The following is a 25,108-nucleotide window of genomic DNA, read 5'->3' on the forward strand; positions in this document are numbered from 1 at the left end:
TTCTCCCCCGCCCCCCATCTCTCTCTTCTCCCCCGCCCCCCATCTCTCTCTTCTCCCCTGTCCCTATTCCCTCTCTACCCCCCCCCCCGCCCCAGTCTCTCTCTTCCCCACCCGCCCCACAGTCTCTCTCTTTCCCCCCCCCCACACCCCGCCCCACAGTCTCTCTCTTCCCCCCCCCCGCCCCACAGTCTCTCTCTTCCCCACCCGCCCCACAGTCTCTCTCTTCCCCCCCCGCCCCACAGTCTCTCTCTTCCCCCCCGCCCCACAGTCTCTCTCTTCCCCACGCGCCCCACAGTCTCTCTCTTCCCCACGCGCCCCACAGTCTCTCTCTTCCCCCCCCCCACAGTCTCTCTCTTCCCCCCCGCCCCACAGTCTCTCTCTTCCCCACCCGCCCCACAGTCTCTCTCTTTTCCCCCCCCCCCCGCCCCACAGTCTCTTTCTTCCCCCCCCCCCGCCCCACAGTCTCTTTCTTCCCCCCCCCCGCCCCACAGTCTCTCTCTTCCCCCCCCGCCCCACAGTCTCTCTCTTCCCCACGCGCCCCACAGTCTCTCTCTTCCCCCCCCCCCGCCCCACAGTCTCTCTCTTCCCCCCCCCCACCGCCCCACAGTCTCTCTCTTCCCCACGCGCCCCACAGTCTATCTCTTCCCCCCCCCCACAGTCTATCTCTTCCCCCCCCCACAGTCTCTCTCTTCCCCCCCCCCACAGTCTCTCTCTTCCCCCCCCCCACAGTCTCTCTCTTCTCCCCCCCCCCCCCCCCACAGTCTGTCTCTCTCTCTCTCCCCCTGTGATATATTCACAGAGCACAGCACACACAGCTTTCTAACATGGCAGGCAGCTCTGTCAAAAGCCTCTAGAACATGCCTGGGGTGCTGTTTATTATGAACTCTGTAGTTGCAGTACACAATATGTCCACATCCAGTGTGGAGCTACAAACATTACAAGCTCACAGACATTACACTTCTCCCTCCTTAATGAAGTTATTATATCATACATAACTTGAATGTTTATACATAACACAGGATTAGAGACATTTTTTTTCCATATTTACAAATTTAACTTAACCACTTGTTTTCTGTTTCAAAGAGGATACCTTCGCTCTTGAACAGAACCTTCCAAACATGGTGTCGAATCTAAAGTCATTCGAGGCTCATCCTGAGGAACGTTTTCCTCCACGGAATTTCCTTGATTTTCATTTGAACTCACTAACTTCAGGCTCTTTGTTTTCCTGACTTGGACTCAGACTTACATTATGATTTTCTATTGGATTTGTTTCCAGTACACTGGATGTAGGATTTGCTACTGGTATATCAAAACTATCCGATGAGTCAGAAATAATTGAATCATTCCCACCTTCAACTCCTTCCATGTCTGTAGGTAAAATATCAATATGAACAAACCTAACCTGTCCATTATCAAACATCTTGACCAAATATGTGCGAGGACCACGTATCTTCACTACTCTTCCTGGTAAACACTTTAACCATTTCTGGTGATGGTTTTTCACTCTCACCTTCTGGTTTAATTTCACACTTCTCTCTTTTACTCTATCTCTGTCATGATTCTCGTGAACTGTGCAAATTCTTCGGAACGAAATTGTGGTCCATTATCCGAAACAATTTCTTCTGGGAGGCCAAATGAAGAAAATAATCTTCGTAAAATGTCCAATGTTTTACTTGTTGTTATTTTCCACATCGGAAACACCTCAACCCACTTCGAATGACTATCAATCACAATGAACAATTGTTGTCCTTCAAATCAGCAAAATCAGTATGTAGCCTTTGCCACAGCCTGGGAGGCCATTTCCATGGCTGTAATGGTACTGATGGTAGTTGCTGACTCACGATGTACTCTATAGCTTTATCAAGGCTTGGCCACCATAAATAGCTGCATGCAAAACTCTTGGTCACGCACATTCCTTGGTGCTGGTCATGGAGGTCGCCTAATAATTTGGCCTGAATTTATTTGGTATAACCACTCTTGCACTCCACATGATACAATCTTTATTGACTAATAATTTATTCCTACGAATGAAGAATGGATGAATATTCTTGTCTGATACCTGGTTTGCCATCCATTTGCAATATAATCATACACCTTTGACATCACTGGGTCACGATTGGTTGCTCTACCAATCTCTTCAGCTGTGACTGGCAGTTCATCAATGTATGAAAAATAAAACACTTCTTCCCTATCCGGTGTAACTTGTGATGGGGAAGGCAATCTCGACATAGCATCAGCATTACTGTGATCAGCTGTTCGTCTGTATTCAATATCATATGTATATGCTAACAAAATCAAAGCCCATCTCTGCATTCGGGCTGCAGCTAATGTTGAAACTGGGGACTGTGGATGGAGGATTGCTGTTAGGGGCTTATGGTCCGTAACAATGGTAAACTTACAACCATACAAGTATTTGTGAAACTTCTTGACCCCAAAAATTAATGCCAAAGCTTCCCTTTCAATTTGCGCATAATTACTCTCACTGGCACTGAGTGCGTAAAGCAAAAGCAATTGGTCTTTCCTCCCCACTACGTGATACACGAGAGATCACTGCCCCAACTCCATACGGAGAGGCATCACATGCTAGCTTAATCTCCTTAGATACATCATAGTGAACTAACATGGTGCTCTCTAGCAATTTGCTTTTACACTCCTTGAATGCTGTATTGCATTCTTTTGACCACTTCCAATGGACCTGTTTTTTCAATAGGTCATTCAGTGGATGTAATACTGTAGCCAAATTTGGTAGGAACTTCCCATAATAGTTCAAAAGACCCAGAATGAACAAAGTTCAGTGATATTCCTGGGAGTGGGTGCATTTCTGATTGCATCCAGCTTTCCCATGGTTGGATGTAAACCATCTTTGTCTACTCTACCCTAAGTACTCGACTGCGTTTTTAAATAACTCACACTTACAAGCAGACACTCGTACTCTGTGCTTCTCTAGCCGTTTGAGGTCTTAATTCAATATTTTATTCTGAATTTGCCTATTTGGTGCTGAAATTAGTATGTCATCCAAACAACATACTACCCCTTCAATACCTTGCAAAATCTGGTTCATCACCCCTTGGAATATGGCAGGAGCAGAATACACTCCAAACGGTAATCTATTAAATTGATAATAGGCCTCGATGAGTATTTATAGTCACGCATGACTTGGACTCCTCATCTAGTTCAAGCTGTAAGTTGGCATTCGTAAGATCCAGTTTTGAGAAGATCTGACCACCTGTCAGTGTTGTGAACAAATCTACTATATTCGGCAATGTATTGGGGACATTACCCTCGAGAACGTGGTTTACGGTTACCTTATAATCACCACACAATCTTACCTTGCCATCGGACTGAGGTACAACAACAATGGGTGTAGCCCAATTACATCGATCTATCTTAAAAATAATGTTCTCAGTCTCTAGTCTTTTGAGTTCTTGCTCAACTTTCTCCTCGAGTACATATGGTACGGACCGTGGCTTGTAGTAAACCGATCTAGCGTCCTTCTGTACCCTGACACTCGCCTTGAAGCCTTGGATTGGACTGCCCGTTTCGCAGAACACCTTCGGATACTTCTTGATATCATCCGTTGATGCAAATCTCACTTCCACTCGAAAAATCTCACTCCAATCCAGCTTCAGTGATCTCAACCAATTTCTTCCTAGTAAGGCAGGCTTGTCTCCTTTCACTACTATTAGAGGCAACTTTTGAAATTGATCCTTATATTTCACCGGTACGGTGATACGACCTATCACAGGAATTTTTTCTCCCGAGTAGCCTCACAGTTCAATCTTGGATTTCTCCAATGGGAAATCACACAATTTGTCGAGTATAGCGATTCCGGTACCACACTCCATGTCGATTTCCATTGGTATCTTGAATCCCGCAACATCTATGTGGATTTTGATACTTTCCGAATCGCTGTCCGTTAACCTCGTGCTCCTGATGACGTGTAACTCTAACATCTCCACATCCTGTTGTTGTTCTTCCATGCTATGTAATCTCTTGGGATTTCCACTCATAGCTTTGAATGCTGGACTCAGCTTTAAAAGCTGGTTTACCCTTCAGTTGGCATGCCTTCGCAAGATGCCAGTCTTTCTGCAGAAGAAACACTCTGCCTTCACATATGGACAACTTTGAGCAAGGTGTTGTCCCAGGCCCCTATAGCATGACTTCGATGCTCTGTTAGAATTTCCAGTTTCTGAGACTTTGGGCCCCCACCGACTTTTACTTTGAACCTGCAGGTAATGTACCTCGGTTGACTGACAACCGTAATTATTATGCAATTCTCAGGAATATTGATTGGCCATGCCCATCGACCTCGCTGTCTGACAAGCAAGCTCAAAAGTCAAGTCATCCGTCGTCAATAACTTTCTTCTGATCGCATCATTTTTCACCCCACAAACAAAACGATCCCGCAATGCTCGGTTTTGAAAGTTTCCGAAATTACAGTGAATAAGATAGCTTTTTTAATGCTACAATGTAATCACTGATACTTTCTACAGACTTTTGATTCCGTATCCCGAAACAATAGCTTTCAGCAATTTCTAATGGTTTGGGGTTATAGTGCTGCTCCAGCTTCGTTAAAATCTCTAAGCGTTGTGTCCTTTAGCTCGTCAGGCACAAGCAGATTTACCAGAGTTTCATACAATGCCGGTCCAGCTGCAGATAAGATGATAGCTCGCTTCCGTTCCAATACTGCCTGATTCTGGACTGCATTCTCTGGAACTTTGATTATGTTATTTGCAGTGAAATACATTTCTAGCCGATTCACATAAACTTTAAAACATTCCCCGGTCGTGTCTATATACCCCCAAATGTTCCATTACACCTGCGGGAACTGCCATTTTAATTTCTAGCTGTTCACATGGTGTGCTGTATTTTACCTCGGATTTTGTAGCTTTTTTCCAAAGACGGAAGCTTCCAAAGTCTCTCTGTCGGCTGGATAAATCCTTCACCAACAAAATTTCAGCTTTAAATCATGCAAAAAATCCCATACTCGTCGCCAAATGTGATATATTCACAGAGCACAGTACACACAGCTTTCTAACATGGCAGACAGCTCTGTCGGAAGCCTCCGGAACATGCCTGGTTCTGTTTATTATTAACGCTGTAGTTGCAGTACACAATATGTCCACATTCAGTGTGGAGCTACAAACATTACAAGCTCACAGACATTACAACCCCCCACAGTCTCTCTCTCTCGCACCCCCACCCCACAATCACACTCTTCCCCACCCCCACCACACAGTCTCTCTCTCTTCAACCCCACACGCCACAGTCTCGCTCTCTTCACCCCCGCCCCCCCACGCCACAGTCTCTCTCTACCCCCGCCAGTCTCTCTCTCCTCCCCCTCCCCACAGTCTCTCCCCCCTAGTCTCTCTCTCTTCCTCCCCCCCCACCGTCTCTCTCTCTCTCTCGCTCTCTTCCCCCCTCCCCACAGTCTCTCTTCCTCCCTGCCCACCCCCCACCCAGTGTCTCTCCCTCCCCGCGCCCCACCCCACAGTCTCTCTTCACACCCCCCGCCACAGTCTCTCTCTCTCTCTCTCTCTCTCTCTTCCCACCCACCCCCACATTCTCTCAATCCCACTGTCAGCAAAGGTTGCAGACACGTTTCTGCTACATTCACTGGAACGGTCCTCTTTCTCTCTCTTCCACCGCGTCCCCCCCCCCCCCGCCCCCCCCCCCTCCACACATTCTCTCTCTCTCTCCTGCCCCCACCACCCACAGTCTCTCTCTCTCTCTCTCTCTCTATCCCCCCCCCCATCCCCACAGTCTGTCGCTCTCTCCCCCCACCCCCAGTCTTTCCATCTCTCCCCCCCACTCACAGTCTCTCGCTCTCCCCCCGACCCCCAGTCTCTCGCTCTCTCCCCGACCCCCAGTCTCTCGCTCTCTTCCCCCCCCCACCCCCAGTCTCTCTCTCTCGCTCTCTCTCCCACTCCCCACCGTCTCTCCCTCTCCCTCCGCGCACCCCACCCCACAGTCTCTCTTCCCACCCCCGCCATAGTCTCTCTCTCTCTCTCAATTCCCACACACCCCCGCCTCTCCCACCCCCACATTCTCTCAATTCCACTGTCAGCAAAGGTTGCAGACAGGTTTCTGCTACATTCTTTCTCTCCTCTTCCACCGCGCCCCCCCCGCCGCCCCCCCCACACATGCTTGCTCTCTCTCTCTCCTGCCCGCCCCCCACAGTCTCTCTCTCTCTCTCTCTCTCTCTATCCCCCCACCCCCAGTGTCGCGCTCTTCCCCCCCACCCACAGTCTCCCGCTCTCTCCCCCCCACCCACACAGCCTCTCGCTTACCCCCCAGTCTCTCTCCCATCCTGCACCCCCCCCATAGTCTCTCTCACAAGCCCCCCCCACACAGTCTCTCTCTCTATCCCCCCCCTACAGTCTCTTGCTCTCCCCCCCACCCACAGTCTCTCACTCTCTCTATCCCCCCCCACTACAGTCTCTCGCTCTCCCTCCCACCCCCACTCTCGCTCTCCCCCCCACCCACAGTCTCTCGCTCTCTCCCCCCGACTCCCAGTCTCTATCTCTCTCCCCTCCCACGCCCACAGTCTCTCTCCCCCCACCTCCACAGTCTCTCTCTCTACCCACCCCCACAGTCACTCTCTCTCACCCCCACCCCCACAGTCTCTTTCTCTCCCCCCCACCCCCACAGTCTTTCTCTCTCCCCCCCACCCCCACAGTCTTTCTCTCTCCCCCCCAACCCCACAGTCTCTCTCTCTCCACCCCCCCACCCCCACAGTCACTCTCTCTCCCTCCCCCACCCCCACAGTCTCTCTCTCTCACCCCCACCCCCAAAGTCTCTCTCTCTCACCCTCTCCCCCACCCCCACAGTCTCTCTCTCTCTCCCTCCCCCACGGTCTCTCTCTCTCTCCCCCCCCCCACCCCCACAGTCTCTCTTTCTCTTTCCCCTCCCCCCACCCCCACAGTGTCTCTCTCTCTCTCTCCCCCCCCACCCCTACAGTCTCTCTCTCTCTCTCCCCCCCACCCCTACAGTCTCTCTCTCTCTCCCCCCCACCCCCACAGTCTCTCTCTTCCTCCCCACCCCCACAGTCTCTCTTCCCCCCCCAACCCCACAGTCTCTCTCTCTCCCCCCCACCCCCACAGTCTATCTCCCCCCCCACCCCCACAGTCTCTCTCTCTCCCCCCCACCCCCACAGTCTCGCTCTCCCCGCACCCAACAGTCTCTCTCTCTCCCCCCACCCTCACAGTCTCTCTCTCCCCCCCACCCCCACAGTCTCTCTCTCTCCCCCCCAACCCCACAGTCTCTCTCTCTCCCCCCCCAACCCCACAGTCTCTCTCTCTCTCTCCCCCCCCAACCCCACAGTCTCTCTCTCTCTCCCCCAACCCCACAGTCTCTCTCTCTCTCACCCCCAACCCCACAGTCTCTCTCTCTCTCTCCCCCCCAACTCCACAGTCTCTCTCTCTCCCCCACAACCCTCCAGTCTCTCTCTCTCCCCCCCAACCCCACAGTCTCTCTCTCTCTCTTCCCCCACCCCCCGTCTCTCTCTCTCTTCCCCCCAACCCCCGCCCCCAGTCTCTCTTTCTCTCTCTCCCCCCCCCCAACCCCCGCCCCCAGTCTCTCTTTCTCTCTCTCCCCCCCCCCCAACTCCCACCCCCAGTCTCTCTCTCTCCCCCCCAGTCTCTCTCTCTCCCCCGCCAACTCCCAGTCTCTCTCTCTCCCCCCCCCCACCCCCAGTCACTCTCTCTCTCTCTCACCCACACCCCACCCCCAGTCTCTCTCTCTTCCCCCCCCGCAACACCCAGTCTCTCTCTCTCTCTTCCCCCCCAACCCCTAGTCTCACGCTCTCCCCCCCCCCGCAGTTTCGCTCTCTCTTCCCCCCCCCATACTCGCTCTCTCCCCCTCCACCCCCACTCGCTCACCCCCACCCCCACTCTCGCTCTCTCCCCCCACCCCCACTCTCGCTCTCCCCCCCCCATCCCCACTCTCGCTCTCTCCCCCCACCCCCACTCCCGCTCTCTCCCCCCACCCCCACTCACGCTCTCTCCCCCCACCCCCGCTCTCCCCCCCCACCCCCAGTCTCTCACTCTCTCCCCCCCACCCCCAGTCTCTCACTCTCTCCCTCCCCCACCCTCTCTCTCTCTCACTCTCTCCCCACCCCCACCACCGTCTCTCTCTCTCTTCCCCCCTCCTCACAGTCTCTCTTCCTCCCTGCCCTCCCCCCACCCAGTGTCTCTCCCTCCCCGCGCCCCACCCCACAATCTCTCGCTCTCTCTCTCTATCCCCCCCCCCAACCCCCAGTCTCTCGCTCTCTCCCCCCCCACCCCCAGTCTCTCTCTCTCTCTCTCCCCCACTCCCCGTCTCTCCCTCCCCCCCTCCCCACAGTCTCTCTTCCTCCCCCCACAGTCTCTCTCACAACCCCCCCCCACACAGTCTCTCTCTCTCTCTATCCCCCCCCCACAGTCTCTCGCTCTCCCCCCCACCGTCTCTCGCTCTCCCCCCCACCCACAGTCTCTCGCTCTCTCCCCCCCACCCACAATCTCTCGCTCTCTCCCCCACCCCCACAGTCTCTCTCTCTCTACTCCCACCCCCACAGTCTCTCTCCCCCCACCCAAAGAGTCTCTCTCTCACCTTCCCACCCCCACAATCTCTCTCTCTCCCCCACCACCCCCACAGTCTCTCTCTCTCTCCCCCCCCCCCACCCCCACAGTCTCTCTCTCTCCCCCCCCAGCCCCACAGTCTCTCTCTCTCCCCCCCCATCCCCACAGTCTCTCTCTCTCCCCCCACCCACACAGTCTCTCTCTCTCCCCCCCACCCACACAGTCTCTCTCTCTTTCCCCCCTCTCCCAGTCTCTCTCTCTCCCCCCCCCAACCCCCAGTCTCTCTCTCTCCCCCCCAACCCCCAGTCTCTCTCTCTCCCCCCCAACCCCCAGTCTCTCTCGCTCTCTCTTCCCCCCACCCCCAGTCTCTCGCTCTCTCCCCCCCACTCACACAGCCTCTTGCTTACCCCCCCACAGTCTCTCTCCCATCCTGCCCCACCACAGTCTCTCTTTCCCCCCCCCACCATCTCTCTCTTTCCCCTGCCCCCCCTCCCCACAGTCACTCTCTCACAACTCCCCACCCACCTCTTCTCCCTCCCACATTCTCTCTCCCTCTTTTCCCCTGCCCCCAAAGTCACCCTCTCCCCCGCCAAAGTCTCTCTCTTCCCCAACCCCCCCATACAGTCTCTTACTTTCCCCCCCCCCACCAGTCTCTCACTTCCTACCCCCAGTCTCTCACTGCCCCAACAGTCTCACACTCCCGTCCCCCCGCCCCAGTCTCTCACTTCCCCACCCCCCCACATTCTCTCTCTCTCTCTCTCTCTCTCCCTTCCCCCCGACCCACCACAGTCGCTCTCTTCGCCCCACCATTACAGTCTCTCTGTACCACTCCCCCCCCTCACAGTCCCTCTCTCTTCCCCCCCACCCTCCACAGTCTCTCACTCCCCCACCCCCCCTCCGAAGTGTCTCACTTCCCCCCCCCCAGTCTCTCACTTTCCCCCCCCCACAGTCTCTCTCTCCCCCCCGCACCCAGTCTCTCTCTCTCTCTCTTTCCCCCTGCACCCACAGTCTCTTTCTCTTCCCCCCCCCCACCACCACCGTCTCTCTCTCTCTCTCTCTCTTCCCCCCCCACACTCTCTTCCCCCTCCACAGTCACTCTCTCTCGCTCACTCTCTCTCTCTCCCCCCCTCCACAGTCACTCTCTCTCTCCCCCCTCCACAGTCACTCTTTCTCTCTCTCCCCCCTCCACAGTCACTCTCTCTCTCTCTCCCCCCTCCACAGTCACTCTCTCTCTCTCTCCCCCCTCCACAGTCACTCTCTCTCTCTCTCCCCCTTCACAGTCACTCTCTCTCTCTCTCCCCCCTCCACAGTCACTCTCTCTCTCTCCCCCCTCCACAGCCACTCTCTCTCTCTCCCCTCCACAGCCACTCTCTCTCTCTCCCCTCCACAGTCACTCTCTCTCTCTCTCCCCCCTCCACAGTCACTCTCTCTCCCCCCTCCACAGTCACTCTCTCTCTCTCTCCCCCCTCCACAGTCACTCTCTCTCCCTCCCCCCTCCACAGTCACTCTCTCTCGCTCCCCCCTCCACAGTCACTCTCTCTCCCTCCCCCCTCCACAGTCACACTCTCTCTCTCTCTCCCCGCTCCACAGTCACTCTCTCTCTCTCTCCCTCCCCGCTCCACAGTCATTCTCTCTCTCTCTCTCCCCCCTCCACGGTCACTCTCTCTCCCTCCCCCCTCCACAGTCACTCTCTCTCCCTCCCCCCTCCACAGTCACTCTCTCTCCCTCCCCCCTCCACAGTCACTCTCTCTCCCTCCCCCCTTCACAGTCACTCTCTCTCTCTCCCACCCCCCTCCACAGTCACTCTCTCTCTCTCTCCCCCCTTCACAGTCACTCTCTCTCTCTCTCTCTCCCCCTCCACAGTTACTCTCTTTCTCTCTCTCTCTCTCTCTCCCCCCCCCCATCCCCACAGTTTCTCTCTCTCACCCCCACAGTCTCTCTCTCTCCCCCCACCCACAGTCTCTCTCTCTCTCCTCCCCACCCCCACAGTCTCTCTCTCGCTCCCCCACAACCCCAGTCTCTCTCTCTCTCCCACCCACCCCCAAAATCTCTCTCTCTCTCCCCCCCACGCCCAAAATCTCTCTCTGTCCCCCCCACCCCCAAAATCTCTCTCTCTCCCCCCCACCCTCAGTGTCTCTCTCTCTACCCCCCCACCCCCACAGTCACCCTCTCTCTACCCCCACCCCCAGTGTCCCTCTCTCTCCCCCCAACCCCACACTCGCTCTCTCCCCCCACCCCCACTCTCGCTCTCTACCCCCACGCCCACTCTCTCGCCCTCCACCCCCAGTCTCTCTCTCTCTTCCCACCCGCCCCCCCCCACCATCTCTCTCTCTCTCTCTTTCCCCCCTCCCCACAGTCTTCCTCCCTGCCCTCCCCCCACCCAGTGTCTCTCCCTCCCCGCGCCCCACCCCACAGTCTCTCTCTCTCTCTTCCCACCCAGCCCCATATTCTCTCAATCCCACTGTCAGCAAAGGCTGCAGACAGGTTTCTGCTACATTCACTGGAACGGTCCTCTCTTCCACCGCGTCCCCCCAGCCATCCCTCCACACATTCTCTCTCTCTCTCCTGCACCCCCCCCCTACAGTCTCTCTCTCTCTCTCTCTCTCTCTATCCCCCCCCCTCCATCCCCACAGTCTGTCGCTCTCTCCCCCCACCCCCACAGTCTCTCCATCTCTCCCCCCCACTCAGTCTCTCGCTCTCCCCCCGACCCCCAGTCTCTCGCTCTCTCCCCGACCCCCAGTCTCTCGCTCTCTCCCTCCCTCGCCACCCCCAGTCTCTCTCTCTCTCTCTCTCTCTCTCTCTCCCACTCCCCACCGTCTCTCCCTCTCTCTTCCCCCCTCCCCACAGTCTCTCTTCCTCCCTGCCCTCCCCTCACCCAGTCTCTCCCTTCCCGCACCCCACCGTCTCTCTTCCCACCCCCCGCCACAGTCTCTCTCTCTCTCAATTCCCACACACCCCCGCCTCTCCCACCCCCATATTCTCTCAATCCCACTGTCAGCAAAGGTTGCAGACAGGTTTCTGCTACATTCTCTCTCTCTCTTCCACCGCGCCCCCCCCACACATGCTCGCTCTCTCTCTCCTGCCCCCCCAAAGTCTCTCTCTCTCTATCCCCCCCCCACCCACAGTCTCTCGCTCTCTCCCCCCACCCACACAGCCTCTCGCATAACCCCCCAGTCTCTCTCCCAACCTGCCCCCCCCCACAGTCTCTCTCACAACCCCCCCCACACAGTCTCTCTCTCTATCCCCCCCTACAGTCTCTCGCTCTCCGTCCCACCCACAGTCTCTCGCTCTCTCCCCCCCCACAGTCTCTCTCTCTCTCTCTCTATCCCCCCCACTACAGTCTCTCGTTCTCCCCCCCACCCAGAGTCTCTCGATCTCTCCCCCCACCCACAGTCTCTCGCCCCCACCCACAGTCTCTCGCTCTCTCCCCCCGACCCCCACAGTCTCTCTCTCTCTCCCCTCCCACCCCCACAGTCTCTCTCTCTCCCCCCCCCACCCCCACAGTCTCTCTCTCTCCCCCCCCACCCACACAGTCTCTCTCTCTCCCCCCCCCCACCCCCCACAGTCTCTCTCTCTCTCCCCCCACCCCCCACAGTCTCTCTCTCTCCCCCCCCCACCCCCCATAGTCTCTCTCTCCACCCCCCCACCCCCACAGTCCCTCTCTCTCCCGCCCCCACCCCCACAGTCTCTCTCTCTCCCCCCCCCACCCCCATAGTCTCTCTCTCTCCCCCCCCACCCCCACAGTCTCTCTCTCTCCCCCCACCACAGTCTCGCTCTCCCCGCACCCAACAGTCTCTCTCTCCCCCCTGACCCACAGTCTCTCTCTTCCCCCCACCACCCCCACAGTCTCTCTCTTGCCCCCCATCCCCACAGTCTCCCTCTCCCCCCCCACCCCCACAGTCTCTCTCTTCCCCCCCCACCCCCACAGTCTCTCTCTCCCCTCGCACCCCCACAGTCTATCTCTCTCCCCCCCACCCCAACAGTCTCTCTCTCTCCCTCCCCCACCCCCACAGTCTCTCTCTCTCTCCCCCCCCACCCCCACAGTCTCTCTCTCTCCCCCCCCCACCCCCACAGTCTCTCACTCTCCCCCCCCACCACAGTCTCGCTCTCCCCACACCCAACAGTCTCTCTCTCCCCCCTGACCCACAGTCTCTCTCTCTCCCCCCCCAACCCCACAGTCTCTCTCTCTCTCTCTCACCCCCCCAACCCACACAGTCTCTCTCTCTCTCCCACAACCCCACAGTCTCTCTCTCTTCCCCCCCCCCAACCCCAGTCTCTCTCTCTCTCTTCCCCAACCCCCCGTCTCTCTCTCTCTCCCCCCAACCCCCGCCCACAGTCTCTCTCTCTCTCTCTCTCTCTCTCCCCTCCCCCAACCTCCACCCCCAGTCTCTCTCCCCCCCCAACCCCCACCCCCAGTCTCTCTCTTCCCCCCCCAACTCCCACCCCCAGCCTCTCTCTCTCCCCCCCCCAACTCCCACCCCCAGCCTCTCTCTCTCTCCCCCCCCCCCAACTCCCAGTCTCTCTCTCTCTCTCCCCCCCACTCCCAGTCTCTCTCTCTCTCTTCCCCCCCACCCCCAGTCTCTCTCTCTCTCTTCCCCCCCAATCCCCAGTCTCTCTCTCTCTTCCCTCCAACCCCCAGTCTCTCTCTCTCTCTCTCTCCCCCACACCCCAGTCTCTCGCTCTCCCCCTCCCTCACCCGCAGTTTCTCTCTCTCTTCCCCACCCCCACAGTCTCTCTCTCCCCCCACCCCAACAGTCTCTCTCTCCCTCTCTCTCCTCCCCACCCCCACAGTCTCTCTCTGTCTCCCCCACATCCCCAGTCTCTCTCTCTCTCTCCCCCCACCCCCAAAATCTCTCTCTCTCCCCCCACCCCCAAAATCTTTCTCTCTCCCCCCCAACCCCACAGTGTCTCTCTCTCTCTTTCCCCCCCCACAGTGTCTCTCTCTCTCTTCCCCCCCCCACACTCGCTCTCTCCCTCCCACCCCCACTCTCTCCCCCCCACCCCCACTCTCGCTCTCTCCCCCCCACCCCCACTCTCGCTCTCTCCCCCCCACCCCCACTCTCGCTCTTTCCCCCCCACCCCCACTCTCGCTCTCTCCCCCCCACCCCCAAAATCTTTCTCTCTCCCCCCCACCCCCACTCTCGCTCTCTCCCCCCCACCCCCACTTTCGCTCTCTCCCCCCCCCACCCCCACTCTCTTCCCCCCACACCCCCAGTCTCTCACTCTCTCCCCCCGACCCCCAGTCTCTCTCTCTTCTCCCCTCCCCACAGTCTCTCTTCCTCCCTGCCCTCCCCCCACCCAGTGTCTCTCCCTTCCCGCGTCCCACTCCACAGTCTCTCTTCCCACCCCCCGCCACAGTCTCTCTCTCTCTTCCCACCCACTCCCGCCTCTCCCACCCCCACATTCTCTCAATCCCACTGTCAGCAAAGGTTGCAGACAGGTTTCTGCTACATTCTCTCTCTCTCTTCCACCGCGCCCCCCCTCCACCCCCCCTCCACACATTATCTCTCTCTCTCCTGCCCCCCCCCCGCCCCCACACTCTCTCTCTCTCTCTCTCTATCCCCCCCCCATCCCCACAGTCTGTCGCTCTCTCCCCCCCTCCCTCAGTCTCTCCATCTCTCCCCCCACTCACAGTCTCTCGCTCTCTCCCCCCCACCCCCAGTCTCTCTCTCTCTCTCCCCCACTCCCCACCGTCTCTCCCTCTCTCTTCCCCCTTCCCAACAGTCTCTCTTCCTCCCTGCCCTCCCCCCACAGTCTCTCTCACAACCCCCCCCTCACACAGTCTCTCTCTCTCTCTCTCTCTATCCCCCACCGCTACAGTCTCTCTCTCTCTATCCCCCCCCACTACAGTCTCTCGCTCTCCACCCCCACCCAGTCTCTCGCTCTATCCGCCCCCCACCCACAGTCTCTCGCTCTCTCCCCCCCACCCCCACAGTCTCTCTCTCTCCCCCCCACCCCCACAGTCTCTCTCCCCCCCCCACCCCCACAGTCTCTCTCCCTCCCCCCGCCCCCCCACAGTCTCTCTCTCCCCCCCCAACCCCACAGTCTCTCTCTCTCTCCCCCCCCACCCCCACAGTCTCTCTCTCTCCCCCCCACCCCCACCCCCACAGTCTCTCTCTCTCTCCCCCCCACCCACACAGTCTCTCTCTCTCCCCCCCAACCCCCAGTCTCTCTCTCTCTCCCCCCCAACCCCCAGTCTCTCTCTCTCCCCCCCCAACCCCCAGTCTCTCTCTCTCCCCCCCAACCCCCAGTCTCTCTCTCTCCCCCCCAACCCCCAGTCTCTCTCTCTCCCCCCCAACCCCCAGTCTCTCTCTCTCCCCCCCCAACCCCCAGTCTCTCTCTCTCCCCCCCCAACCCCCAGTCTCTCTCTCTCCCCCCCCAACCCCCAGTCTCTCTCTCTCCCCCCCCAACCCCCAGTCTCTCTCTCTCCCCCCCAAACCCCCAGTCTCTCTCTCTCCCCCCCAACCCCCAGTCTCTCTCTCTCCCCCCCGCCGCCCATGCCGAGTCTCTCTCTCTCTCTCTTCCCCCTACCCCCAGTCTCTCGCTCTCCCCCCCACCCACACAGCCTCTCGCTCTCTCCCTCCCAGCCACACAGCCTCTCGCTCTCTCCCCCCCAGTCTCTCTCACACCTGCCCCCCCACAGTCTCTCTCTTCCCCCCCCACCGTCTCTCTTTTCCCCCTGCCCCCCCTCCCCACAGTCACTCTCTCACAACTCCCCACCCCCATCTTTTCCCTCCCACATTCTCGCTCCCTCCTTTCCCCCCCCAAAGTCACCCTCTCCCCACCAAAGTATCTCTCTTCCCCAACCCACCCCCCCATACAGTCTCTCACTTCCCCCCCAACCCCACCAGTCTCTCACTTCCTACCCCCAGTCTCACACTCCCGTCCCCCCGCCCCAGTCTCTCACTTCCCCATCCCCCACATTCTCTCTCTCTCTCTCTCCCCCCCGACCCCCTGCCCCACCACAGTCGTTTTCTTCCCCCCACCCTTACAGTCTCTCTGTACCGCTCCCCCCGCCACAGTCCCTCTCTCTTCCCCTCCCCCACAGTCTCTCGCTCTCTCCCCCCCCCCATCCCCCCCAGTCTCACTCCCCCCCCCACCCTCCACAGTCTCTCACTCCCCCACCCCCCCTCCGAAGTGTCTCACTTTCCCCCCCCACAGTCTCTCTCTCCCCCTGCACCCAGTCTCTCTCTCTTTCCCCCCGCACCCACAGTCTCTCTCTCTCTCTTCCCCACTCCCCACACTCTTCCCCCCCCCCCACAGTCTCTGTCTCTCCTTCCTCCACAGTAACTCTCTCTCGCTCACTCTCTCTCCCCCCTCCAGTCACTCTCTCTCTCTCTCTCTCCCCCTCCACAGTCACTCTCTCTCCCACCTCTACAGTCACTCTCTCTCTCGCTCCCCCCTCCACAGTCACTCTCTCTCTCTCTCCCCCCTCCACAGTCACTCTCTCTCTCTCTCCCCCCTCCACAGTCACTCTCTCTCTCTCTCTCCCCCCTCCACAGTCACTCTCTCTCTCTCTCTCTCTCTCCCCCCCTCCACAGTCACTCTCTCTCCCCCCTCCACAGTCACTCTCTCTCCCCCCTCCACAGTCACTCTCTCTCTCTCTCTCTCTCCCCCCTCCACAGTCACTCTCTCTCTCCCCCCTCCACAGTCACTCTCTCTCTCTCTCCCCCCTCCACTCTCTCTCTCCCCCCTCCACAGTCACTCTCTCTCTCTCCCTCCTCCACAGTCACTCTCTCTCTCTCTCTCCCTCCTCCACAGTCACTCTCTCTCTATCTCCCTCCTCCACAGTCACTCTCTCTCTCTCTCTCTCCCTCCTCCACAGTCACTCTCTCTCTCTCCCTCCTCCACAGTCACTCTCTCTCTCTCTCCCTCCTCCACAGTCACTCTCTCTCTCTCTCCCTCCTCCACAGTCACTCTCTCTCTCTCTCTCCCTCCTCCACAGTCACTCTCTCTCTCTCCCTCCTCCACAGTCACTCTCTCTCTCTCTCCCTCCTCCACAGTCACTCTCTCTCTCTCTCCCTCCTCCACAGTCACTCTCTCTCTCTCTCCCTCCTCCACAGTCACTCTCTCTCCCTCCTCCAAAGTCACTCTCTCGCTCTCTCTCCCTCCCCCCTCCACAGTCACTCTCTCTCTCTGGCTCTCCCTCCCCGCTCCACAGTTACTCTCTCTCTCTCCCTCCCCCCTCCACAGTCACTCTCTCTCTCTCTCTCTCCCTCCCCACTCCACGTTCACTCTCTCTCTCTCTCCCCCCCTCCACAGTCACTCTCTCTTTCTCTCCCCCCTCAACAGTCACTCTCTCCCTCCCCCCCTCCACAGTCACTCTCTCTCTCTCTCTCCCTCCCCCCTCCACAGTCACTCTCTCTCTCTCTCCCTCCCCCCTCCACAGTCACTCTCTCTCTCTCTCCCTCCCCCCTCCACAGTCACTCTCTCTCTCTCTCCCTCCCCCCTCCACAGTCACTCTCTCTCTCTCTCCCTCCCCCCTCCACAGTCACTCTCTCTCTCTCTCCCTCCCCCCTCCACAGTCACTCTCTCTCTCTCTCCCTCCCCCCTCCACAGTCACTCTCTCTCTCTCTCTCCCTCCCTCCCCCCTCCACAGTCACTCTCTCTCTCTCCCCCCTCCACAGTCACTCTCTCTCTCTCTCCCCTCCACAGTCACTCTCTCTCTCTCTCCCCCTCCACAGTCACTGTCTCTCTCTCTCTCCCCCCCTCCACAGTCACTCTCTCTCTTTCTCCCTCCCCCCTCCACAGTCACTCTCTCTCTCTCTCCCTCCCATCTCCACAGTCACTCTCTCTCTCTCTCTCCCTCCCCCCTCCACAGTCACTCTCTCTCTCTCTCTCCCTCCCCCCTCCACAGTCACTCTCTCTCTCTCTCCCTCCCCCCTCCACAGTCTCTCTCTCTCTCTCTCTCCCCCACCACAGTCACACTCTCTCTCTCTCTCTCTCTCTCCCCCTCCACAGTCACTCTCTCTCTCTCCCCCCCCCTCCACAGTCACTCTCTCTCTCTCTTCCCCTCCCCACAGTCTCTCTCTCTTGTCCCCTCCCCTCGATACAGTATCTCATGCTTCCCCCCGCCCCCGCGACTGTCTCTCTCGCTTCCCCTACCCACCCACCCCCACTCCACTCCCACATAGTATTCCAAATAATCCAAGTCAGAAGCAGCTCCTCGCGGCTGTCTGTCTCACTTCCAACTTCCTTGTACGTCGCATTGAGCATGTTCAACCAAATCGAAGGCCCATGCTCAAAAAGGGGAGGAGTCCATTGCACGCATGCACAGAAGGTCACAAAATACCTAGTGCAAATAGTCACTCTGTTTTCATGAGGACAGTGTCCTTTCCAACAAACTTAAGTTAACTGCAAATTGTGTCAACTCGTTAACTCACTCATTTTAAGCATTTTAAAAGAATACTGAAACACCTTTTAGAATTTCAATAATAAATCAATGCTAACATATTTCTGTCACACAAGACAAACTGCATATATGTATCCAGAATTGTATCATGACAAGTATAATTAATATAATATTTACCATATGAAGAATCTCTCTTCTTGAATACAAATTTAGTGCTATGTCCGAGATGTTAAATCCTTTTAACAACCCAAGGTATTTGACCTCACGAAGCACAGATGAAAGCTGAGTAAAAATAATTATAATTTGATTCAGGAATGGGGTCGCATCCTACATAATATGAAATATCCATACGATAACCATGGCTAGATAATGATACTATTTTAGGCCCCTTAAGGAGAAGAATGTCTTACCTCAGGGCTAAAGTTCACAAAGTATAAACCAGATTCTTTGTTCCATTTGAGAAATGGTTGGTTCAAATTTGCCTGGCAAAGAGCATCTAGATTTTCTATCCACAATGTGTAGATGTCTTCATCATGGTGATCAATCAAAGTCAACATTCTGTCACATTTCTGGAAAACGAGGTTTGCTTCCTTTGTTTGTAGACTTCTAGAAATATGCAAAACATACAAACGTTATTTTAAAAAGCTATAATTATAAATAACTATGAAGCACAATTTGAAAAATATTTTGCATGAAACATGAAGTTCTCCATTTAAAACTATAATTACGGATGATTAACGTGTCTGAATTGATTCTTCTGACTTAATATTCTTTCGCGAAGCTCTTGGGACCACTTCAAGTTGCCTGCGATCATTGGCATATTCTTATGCAATACTGCACAAGTCCTCTTCACCTGCAAGAAAGAAGATGTCAAACAGATACATAAATCACCAAAAAACAATTAAATTGATACTGTTATGTTCAGAATAACTCCACAGGACTGTATATGTAAGCTCAAACTGTTGTGACCTTAGTCTCTTTAATGTAACTCCAGAATGAGTAAGCAGCATGGTGGACTGCGTTTTATACCTGCTTGCCCAGGGTGTGCAGGTGACCCTTGGGTCTCCCACAGGTACGCCCCCAGTAGCAAGTCTTAAACATTGGTAATGTTTACATACATAACAGATATAACATCTGTTCAAAGTATATTCTTTTATTTGTAAAAACATTACATGAACGGAAATGAAAAATATTACAATTACTCACATATAAATTGAATACCAAGTCATTCTTTCTCATTAAAAATGCTGCATTCGTAATTCAATCAATCCTTCAACATGTTCTCGTGTTATAACATTACATTTAGCTTTTGAGAAATTTCAGCCTTCATGGCCTGGACTTACTTTGGGCAGCTGGCAGTGGATTGCCCACGGTTATCAATTCAGCACTGTCCATTTTTGACACTTGAGCAGCAGCCAACCAGCGGGGATAAAAGCAGCGGGCTGGAGCAACGCGAGAGCAGCAGCCAATGAGCGAGGATAAAAGGAGCGGGCCGGAGCAACGTGAGAGCAGCAGCCAATGAGCGAGGATAAAAGCAGCGGGCTGGAGCAACGCGAGAGCAGCAGCCAATGAGCGAGGATAAAAGGAGCGGGCCGGAGCAACGTGAGAGCAGCAGCCAATGAGCGAGGATAAAAGCAGCGGGCCGGAGCAACGTGAGAGCAGCAGCCAATGAGCGAGGATAAAAGGAGCGGGCCGGAGCAACTGCGAGAGCAGCAGCCAATGAGCGAGGTTAAAAGGAGCGAGCCGGAGTAATGCGAGAGCAGCAGCCAATGAGCGAGGATAAAAGGAGCGGGCCGGAGTAATGCGAGAGCAGCAGCCAATGAGCGAGGTTAAAAGGAGCGGGCTGGAGCAACGCGAGAGCAGCAGCCAATGAGTGAGGTTAAAAGGAGCGAGCCGGAGCAACTGCGAGAGCAGCAGCCAATGAGCGAGGTTAAAAGGAGCGAGCCGGAGCAACTGCGAGAGCAGCAGCCAATGAGCGAGGATAAAAGAAGCGGGCCGGAACAACGCGAGAGCAGCAGCCAATGAGTGAGGTTAAAAGGAGCGAGCCGGAGCAACTGCGAGAGCAGCAGCCAATGAGCGAGGTTAAAAGGAGCGGGCCGGAGCAACGCGAGAGCAGCAGCCAATGAGTGAGGTTAAAAGGAGCAGGCCGGAGCAACGCGAGAGCAGCAGCCAATGAGCGAGGATAAAAGGAGCGGGCCGGAGCAACGCGAGAGCAGCAGCCAATGAGCGAGGATAAACGGAGCGAGCTGGAGCAATGCGAGAGCAGCAGCCAATGAGCGAGGATAAAAGGAGCGGGCCGGAGCAATGCGAGAGCAGCAGCCAATGAGCGAGGATAAACGGAGCGAGCCGGAGCAATGCGAGAGCAACAGCCAATGAGCGAGGATAAACGGAGCGAGCCGGAGCAATGCGAGAGCAGCAGCCAATGAGCGAGGATAAACGGAGCGAGCCGGAGCAATGCGAGAGCAGCAGCCAATGAGCGAGGATAAAAGGAGCGGGCCGGAGCAACGCGAGAGCAGCAGCCAATGAGCGAGGATAAAAGGAGCGGGCCGGAGCAACGTGAGAGCAGCAGCCAATGAGCGAGGATAAAAGCAGCGGCCAGACCGACCTGGAGTAAGAGAAGTAAAAAGAAATCAAAGTGTGACATCACAGGAAAGAAGGGGAAGTGATTGGTTGGTCAGTAATTCTCTCTTTTTCTTTAGCATTGGTTGAAATTAAGAGTCGGGATTAAAAACTAAACATTAACTTAAAAACTTAAATAATTAAATAAAATACATTCAAGATGACAGGGAAACAATGTGTTACTGCTGCTGCATATGGGAGCTGGTTGACCCCATTGAGGTCCACGGCGACCACATCTGCCCTAAGTGTCTGCAGCTCAAGGAGCTTCGGCTCTGCATTGATGAACTGGAGTCCAAGCTGCAGACACTGCGACACATCAGGGAGGGGGAGAGATACCTGGACACTGTGTTCCAGGAGGCAGTCACACACCTTAGATTAATTAATTCAAATTTGGCCCGTGGTCAGCGACAGGTGGGTGTGACTACGAGCGAGGCAGGTATGAGAACCCAGGACGTAGTGATGGAGGAGCCTCAGCCTTTAGCAAACAGGTTCGAGGCTCTTACTCCGTGTGTGGATGAGAGCAAGGACTGCAGGGAGGATGAGCAAACTGATCACAGCACCGTGGTACAGGGGGCCATTCAAGTTGGGGGAGTAAAAAGAAATGTGGGAGTGGCAAGGGACAGTACCATTAGGTGGATAGATATTGTTCTGTGCAGCCGAGAGCACGAGTCCCGGTGCCAGGGCTAAAGACATCTCCTCTGGGCTGGAGAGGAACTTGGAGCAGGAGGGGAAAGATTCAGTTGTCGTGGTCTACGTTGGTACCAACAACATAGGTAGGACTAACAAAGAGGTTCTGCTGAGGGAGTATGAGCAGCTAGGGACTAAATTAAAAAGCAGAACCACAAAAGGTAATAATCTCTGGATTCCTACCTGAGCCACGAGCAAATTTGCATAGGGTAAGTAAGATCAGAGAAATGAACGCGTGGCTCAAAGATTAGTGTGGGAGGAATGGGTTTCAATTCATGGGGCACTGGGATAGGAGGGAGCTGTTCTGTCGGGATGGACTTCATCTGAACCAGGCTGGGGCCAGTGTCCTAGCGAATCGAATAACTAGGGCTGTAGATAGAGTTATAAACTAAATAATGTGGGGGCGGGATCTGGTGAGCGGAAATTTAACAAGTCAAAGGGAAAGGAGAAGGAAAAAGTGCAGCGTAGCAATAGGGGTAATGACAACCAGAGTGTGACAGGAAGGGACAGGGCATATACACAAGACAAAATTAAAAGCTATATATCTGAATGCACAAAACATTTGGAACAAGATAGATGAGTTGACGGCACAAATAAAAATAAATGGGTATGATCTATTAATGGCTATTGGAGACGTGGTTGCAAGGTGATCAAGGCTGGGAACTGAATATTCAAGAGTATTTGCCATTTCGTAAGGATAGGCAGAAAGAAAAAGGAGGTGGGGTAGCTCTGCTAATAAAGGATGAGATCAGTGCAGTAGTGAGAAATGATATTGGTTCAGAAAATCAAGATGTAGAATCAGTTTGGATGGAGATAAGAAATAATAAGCGAAAGAAGACATTGGTGGGAGTGGTCTAAAGACCTGCTATTAGTAGCCACACTGTCGGACAGAATATAAATCAAGAAATAATAAACGTTTGTAAGAAAGGTACGGCAATAAACATGGGCAATTTTAATCATATTGATTGGACAAATCAAATTGGCAAAGGTAGCCTTGAGGAAGAGTTCATAGAGTGTATGCGGGATGGTTTCTTGGAACAATACGTTGTGGAAACAACCAGGGAGCAGACTTATTTAGATCTGATAATGTGTAACGAGTATGGATTAATTAATGATCTCGTAGTGAAGGAACCTCTTGGGAAGAATGATCATAGAATGGTTGAATTTCAAATTCAGTTTGAGGGTGAGAAAGCTAGGTCTCAAATAAAGTTAATTACAAAGGTATGAAGGCAGAGTTGGTTAAAGTGGACTGGGAAAATATATTAAAGAGTAAGACTGTAGAAAAGCAGTGGCAAACATTTAAGGAGATATTTCATAACTCTCAACAAAGATATATTCCAGTGAGAAACAAAGGGCTAGACATTCCACAGATCGCGAGGGCCCAAAAAATGGGCGACCCAAGTGGAGGGAGAGAGAGAAAAAAAAGGAGTTGAGAGAAAAATTATATAAAAATTTAAAAGATGTCCCAGCACGAGTCCTCTGAAAGTGGGCAGGAGGTGGAGGGTAGGAGGAGAGCCAAGCCCTTTTCTGATGAGGCCCTCGTCAACGAGGTGAATTCTCGGTGGGCCCAATTAACCTGGAGTGGGCGTGGGAAACCTCCACCCCAGGCCTATTGCAAACATTGGAGCGAGACCTCCGATGTGGTCTCATAATAATAAGAACATAATAAGAATTAGGAACAGGAGTAGGCCATCAAGCCCCTCGAACCTGCTCCACCATTTAAAAAGATCATGGCTGATCTGGCCATGGACTCAGCTCCATTTACCCGCCCGCTCCCCATAACCCTTAATTCCCTTATTGGTTAAAAATCTATCTATCTGTGATTTGAATACATTTAATGAGCTAGCCTCAACTGCTTCCCTGGGCAGAGAATTCCACAGATTCAAAACCCTCTGGGAGAAGAAATTCCTTCTCAACTCGGTTTTAAATTGGCTCCCCCGTATTTTGAGGCTGTGCCCCCTAGTTCGAGTCTCCCCGACCAGTGGAAACAACCTCTCTGCCTCGATCTTGTCTATCCCTTTCATTATTTTAAATGTTTCTGTAAGATCACCCCTCATCCTTCTGAACTCCAACGAGTAAAGACCCAGTCTACTCAATCTATCATCGTAAGGTAACCCCCTCATCTCCGGAATCAGCTGAGTGAATCGTCTCTGTACCCCCTCCAAGGCCAGTATTTCCTTCCTCAAGTAAGGTGACCAAAACTGCACGCAGTGCTCCAAGTGCGGCCTCACCAATACCCTGTATAGTTGCAGTAAGACCTCCCTGCTTTTGTACTCCATCCCTCTTGCAATGAAGGCCAACATTCCATTCGCCTTCCTGATTACCTGCTGCACCTGCAAACTAACTTTTTGGGATTCATGCACAAGGAACTGGAGTGCATCATCAGGCCCGGCAACCAAATTTTAATTTGATTTTACGTTTTAAAGTTTAATTTGTTTTAATTGCCGGTGTTTTTAGTGTCCCCTTCCCTTTTATAGGGGGCACTGGGGAAAAATTGTGATTTTAGTGCCCAAAAAAAAAACCAAAAAAAAGAAAAGAAAAAAACCCCCAAAAAAACCCAAAAAAGGAAAAAAAGGGCCTTGTAAATGTCTGGTGTGTCACCCAGGTCGGGTGGCACGGTTTAATGTGTTTTGTTTTGCAGATAAACTCCAAAAAGAGTTTCATGCACAAGGACCCCCAGGTCCCTCTGCACCGCAGCATGTTGTAATTTCTCCCCATTCAAATAATATTCCCTTTTACTGTTTTCTTTTCCAAGGTGGATGACCTCACATTTTCCGGCATTGTATTCCATCTGCCAAACCTTAGCCCATTCGCTTAACCTATCTAAATCTCTTTGCAGCCTCTCTGTGTCCTCTACACAACCCGCTTTCCCACTAATCTTTGTGTCATCTGAAAATTTTGTTACACTACACTCTGTCCCCTCCTCCAGGTCATCTATGTATATTGTAAACAGTTGTGGTCCCAGCACCGATCCCTTTGGCTCACCACTAACCACCAATTTCCAACCCAAAAAGGACCCATTTATCCCAACTCCCTGCTTTCTGTTAGCCAGCCAATTCTCTATCCATGCTAATACATTTCCGCTGATTCCGTGCACCTTTATCTTCTGCAGTAACCTTTTGTGTGGTACCTTATCAAATGCCTTTTGGAAATCTAAATACACCACATCCATCGGTATACCTCTATCCACTATGCTCGTTATATCCTCAAAGAATTCCAGTAAATTAGTTAAACATGATTTCCCCTTCATGAATCCATGTTGCGTCTGCTTGATTGCACTATTCCTATCTAGATGTCCCGCTATTTCTTCCTTAATGATAGCTTCAAGCATTTTCCCCACTATAGATGTTAAACTAAACAGCTTATAGTTATCTGCCTTTTGTCTGCCCCTTTTTTAAACAGAGGCGATACATTAGCTGCTTTCCAATCCGCTGGTACCTCCCCAGAGTCCAGAGAATTTTGGTAGATTATAACCAATGCATCTGCTATATCTTCCGCCATCTCTTTTAATACCCTGGGATGCATTTCATCAGGACCAGGGGACTTGTCTACCTTGAGTCCCATTAGCCTGTCCAGCACTACCTCCCTAGTGATAGTGATTGTCTCAAGGTCCTCCCTTCCCACATTCCCGTGACCAGCAATTTTTGGCATGGTTTTTGTGTCTTCCACTGTGAAGACCAAAGCAAAATAATTGTTTAAGGTCTCAGCCATTTCCACATTTCCCATTATTAAATCCCCCTTCTCATCTTCTAAGGGACCAACATTTACTTTAGTCACTCTTTTCTTTTTTATATATCGGTAAAAGCTTTTACTATCTGTTTTGATGTTTTGCGCAAGTTTACTTTCGTAATCTATCTTTCCTTTCTTTATTGCTTTCTTAGTCATACTTTGC

General features: G+C 54.1%; 1 protein-coding gene across 1 annotated transcript in view; it reads right to left on the bottom strand.

Moving 5' to 3' along the window:
* dnah9l (dynein, axonemal, heavy polypeptide 9 like) overlaps positions 1–25,108 on the bottom strand; it is a 668,659-nt gene that overhangs the window by 566,517 nt on the left and 77,034 nt on the right. Inside the window, exons 11-13 of the mRNA XM_070873660.1 lie at positions 18,639–18,763; positions 18,321–18,516; positions 18,088–18,192 (exon numbers count right to left, since the gene is read on the bottom strand). Coding sequence (XP_070729761.1) covers positions 18,088–18,192; positions 18,321–18,516; positions 18,639–18,763 — 426 coding nt within the window. The remainder of the gene's footprint in view (positions 1–18,087; positions 18,193–18,320; positions 18,517–18,638; positions 18,764–25,108) is intronic.

Source organism: Pristiophorus japonicus, chromosome 3, assembly GCF_044704955.1.
Source record: "Pristiophorus japonicus isolate sPriJap1 chromosome 3, sPriJap1.hap1, whole genome shotgun sequence".
Taxonomy (NCBI): domain Eukaryota; kingdom Metazoa; phylum Chordata; class Chondrichthyes; family Pristiophoridae; genus Pristiophorus; species Pristiophorus japonicus.